This window comes from Oculina patagonica, chromosome 13 (assembly GCF_052425735.1).
Source record: "Oculina patagonica isolate OP01 chromosome 13, crgOcupat, whole genome shotgun sequence".
NCBI classification, from domain to species: domain Eukaryota; kingdom Metazoa; phylum Cnidaria; class Anthozoa; order Scleractinia; family Oculinidae; genus Oculina; species Oculina patagonica.
In genome coordinates, this window is record NC_135770.1 from 14973458 (window position 1) to 14976296 (window position 2839).

The 2839-nt window shown below is 50.3% G+C and overlaps 1 protein-coding gene across 1 annotated transcript; it reads right to left on the reverse strand.

Annotated features, from left to right (window-relative positions):
• Positions 1 to 823: 823 nt before the first annotated feature.
• On the reverse strand, positions 824 to 1649 carry LOC144636958 (uncharacterized). The gene has a single exon (XM_078496151.1). The coding sequence runs from the start codon at positions 1565 to 1567 to the stop codon at positions 824 to 826; it is 744 nt and encodes a 247-aa protein (XP_078352277.1). The 5' UTR covers positions 1568 to 1649.
• Positions 1650 to 2839: the final 1190 nt, after the last annotated feature.

Sequence of the window (2839 nt, forward strand, 5' to 3'; positions counted from 1 at the left end):
GTCGTACCGGTACCTGATGTCAAGGCCAGGATCGCAGTCCCTGAAGGCGTCAGACAGCATTGCCGAGAACATCAAGCTGAACAGCGTCGGGGCCAGAACACAACCCTGTTTGACTCCGTTGGTCACTGGGAAGGCTTCGGATGGTTCACCATCGTCGAGAACTCTGGCCATCATGCCGTCATGGAATTGGCGGACGATTGTGATGAATGTGCTTGGGCAGCCGAATTTCTCCATGATCTTCCAGAGGCCTTCCCGGCTGACTGTATCAAAGGCCTTAGTTAGGTCAACGAAGGTCGTGTAGAGGTCGCGATGCTGCTCCATGCACTTCTCTTGGAGCTGACGGGCAGCAAAGATCATGTCAGTGGTCCCTCGACCCGCACGGAAGCCGCATTGGCTCTCAGGAAGGAGGCCTTGCTCCAGGTGTTCCAGCAGACGATTGAGCAGTACACGGGCCAGGATCTTGCCTGCTATGGACAGGAGGGATATTCCTCTGTGGTTATCGCAGGACTGGCGATTACCCTTCCGTTTATAGATGTGCACGATTGTGGCATCCCTGAATTCTTGTGGCAGGTGTATTTGGTACCAAATAGACTGGAACAGGCTTGTCAGCTGACTGCGAATGGTTTCACCACCTGTCTTGTATACCTCAGCAGGGATAGCGTCGGGGCCTGGAGCTTTCCCAGTGGTCATCTGCTTGATGGCTTTGTTGACCTCTTCGTATGTAGGTGGGGTGTCCAGCTCTGTGTTAATTGCCAATTGAGGAAGGCGTGCAATCGCTTGGTCATTGATCGCTGCAGGGCGGTTAAGCACACTGTTGAAGTGCTCATCTGTCTAGGATCTGCTTCTTTTCGGTCAGCAGGGTTAAGCCGTCTGCACTAAGTAGGGGAGAGGATCCAGAGGACTGTGGTCCATAGACAGCTTTCAGTGCATCAAAAAACCTCTTTGTGTCGTGCCTGTCGGCATATCCTTGGATCTCGTCGGCCTTGGCGCTGAGCCAAGAGTCCTGCATAGAGCGGAGCTTAGCTTGGACTGTACTGCGCATGTTGGCGAAGGTAGCTTTTTTTGCCATGCTGGTTGGGTCATTCTGGTGGGCACGCAGCATACGATGTTTTTCTTCAAGAAGAGAGTGTATCTCACTGTCGTTCTCGTCGAACCAGTCCTGGTGGTGTCTGGTAGCAGGGCCAAGAGTTTCCAGGGCAGCGGAGTGAACTGCATCCCTGAAGGATGCCCATTTCTCTGCAACACTTTCAAGATTTGGTTGGAGGTTCTCGAGTTTGTTGTCCAGGTTAAGCTGGAGTTTTTGGACAGTGTAAGGGCATTTGAGTTTGTTTACATTAAGTCTCCTGGGGACTTTCTTCCCCTGGGGCCTTCTCTTCGGCTGGATGGAAAAATTCAATTTTGAAATAATCAGGCGATGGTCCGTCCAGCAGTCGGCACCACACATGGCTTTGGTCACTCGTACGTCCCGCCTATCCTTGGCCCTGGTGATGACATAGTCAATGAGATGCCAGTGCCGTGAACGAGGATGCATCCACGTTGTCTTGTTGCGGGTTGGCAGGCGGAACATCGTGTTGGTGATAACCAGGTCGTGTGAGGCACATAGTCTAAGCAGGAGGAGACCATTGCTGTTGCATTTTCCAACTCCATGTTTTCCGCAGAAAGAGGGATCCCCGCCAGTTGCGGTATACTGGCCAGGGCAAGGTGAGGCAGGCTATGTTTAGGGCACCTTTTCTAGCCCCGTCCTCATGCTACGGAGGCGAGCAGAGCGATCCTAAAGAGGGCTGCTCGGTCACTCAGGAGGCTGCCGGACTCAACTGCTGCCTCGGTCCAGTGAAGGGCGACCACTTGTCCTGAGCCGCCTGTGTGCAGGTTCAAGACTACAGCTCCCAGTGTATCCTCACCTGCTGCTTCGCCGATCCCCCATCGCCACAGGACTTGAATAATAGGTGGTGGTGATTTCATGACTTGCGCGTGACTTGGATTAAAGTGAGGGAGACTTGCGCAGGATCAGCCTCACTCTCTCGTCCTGATGCGCCGTATCCAGTGGCAAGACAAGGTCGAGACGACTGGGAACGGACCAGGATGCAGGAGTTGCCGGAAGGTGACAAGTATGCCATGCAACCGCCTCACGGGACTCCACTCCGGTTTTTTCTTTCAGGGCTTACTCCCATAGCCTTTGGCTATCCCTAGCCACCACAAGGCAGTGGAACCGTAACCCTGGTCAAGGGAGGCTAAGGGTGTACTGACACTTGCCCAAGACGTCCACCCAGGCTAGTGGAGGGAAGGAGGCGCCTTACTGCTCCATTCTAGACCGGCTCCAAGCATACGAACTACGGTCATAATGTAAGAAATAAATGACAGTTGATTCATCTTTGAAACTTTTTGTCAAGAGCAAAAAGGAATCTTTAAAAGGTTTTCCTCAAAGACTAAAAAACTTGCGAACTTGAGCAAAATGTATGCTTTCAACTTTTCAAAGCTCAGAGTTTGCGATGCAATATACCAGTCAAAAACCTACGATTGCAAGCGTAATTTGTCACCTATGATATTAAAATGTAATTAAATGGTATACCCGTGAAATTAGGAAATAATTTCACTTGCATTTTGTCAAAATGCTAATAATTTCCCTCGCCTAAAGGCTCGGGAAATTACAAGCATTTTGACAAAACGCGCGTGAAATTATTGCCTAATTTCACTCGTCGCCATTTGATTACTAATACCAATTTTCCCATACATTTGTCTGTAATTTTTTCTGCATGATTATAAACGCTGTTTGCGGGAAATTACTATATTGGGGACATAATAGTTCCCTATACATAACGTACTTACCCACAACCTCGTC

Coding starts and splice junctions, on each gene's coding strand:
- LOC144636958 (XM_078496151.1), bottom strand. CDS start 1,567: ATGTTCCGCCTGCCAACCCGCAACAAGACAACGTGGATGCATCCTCGT.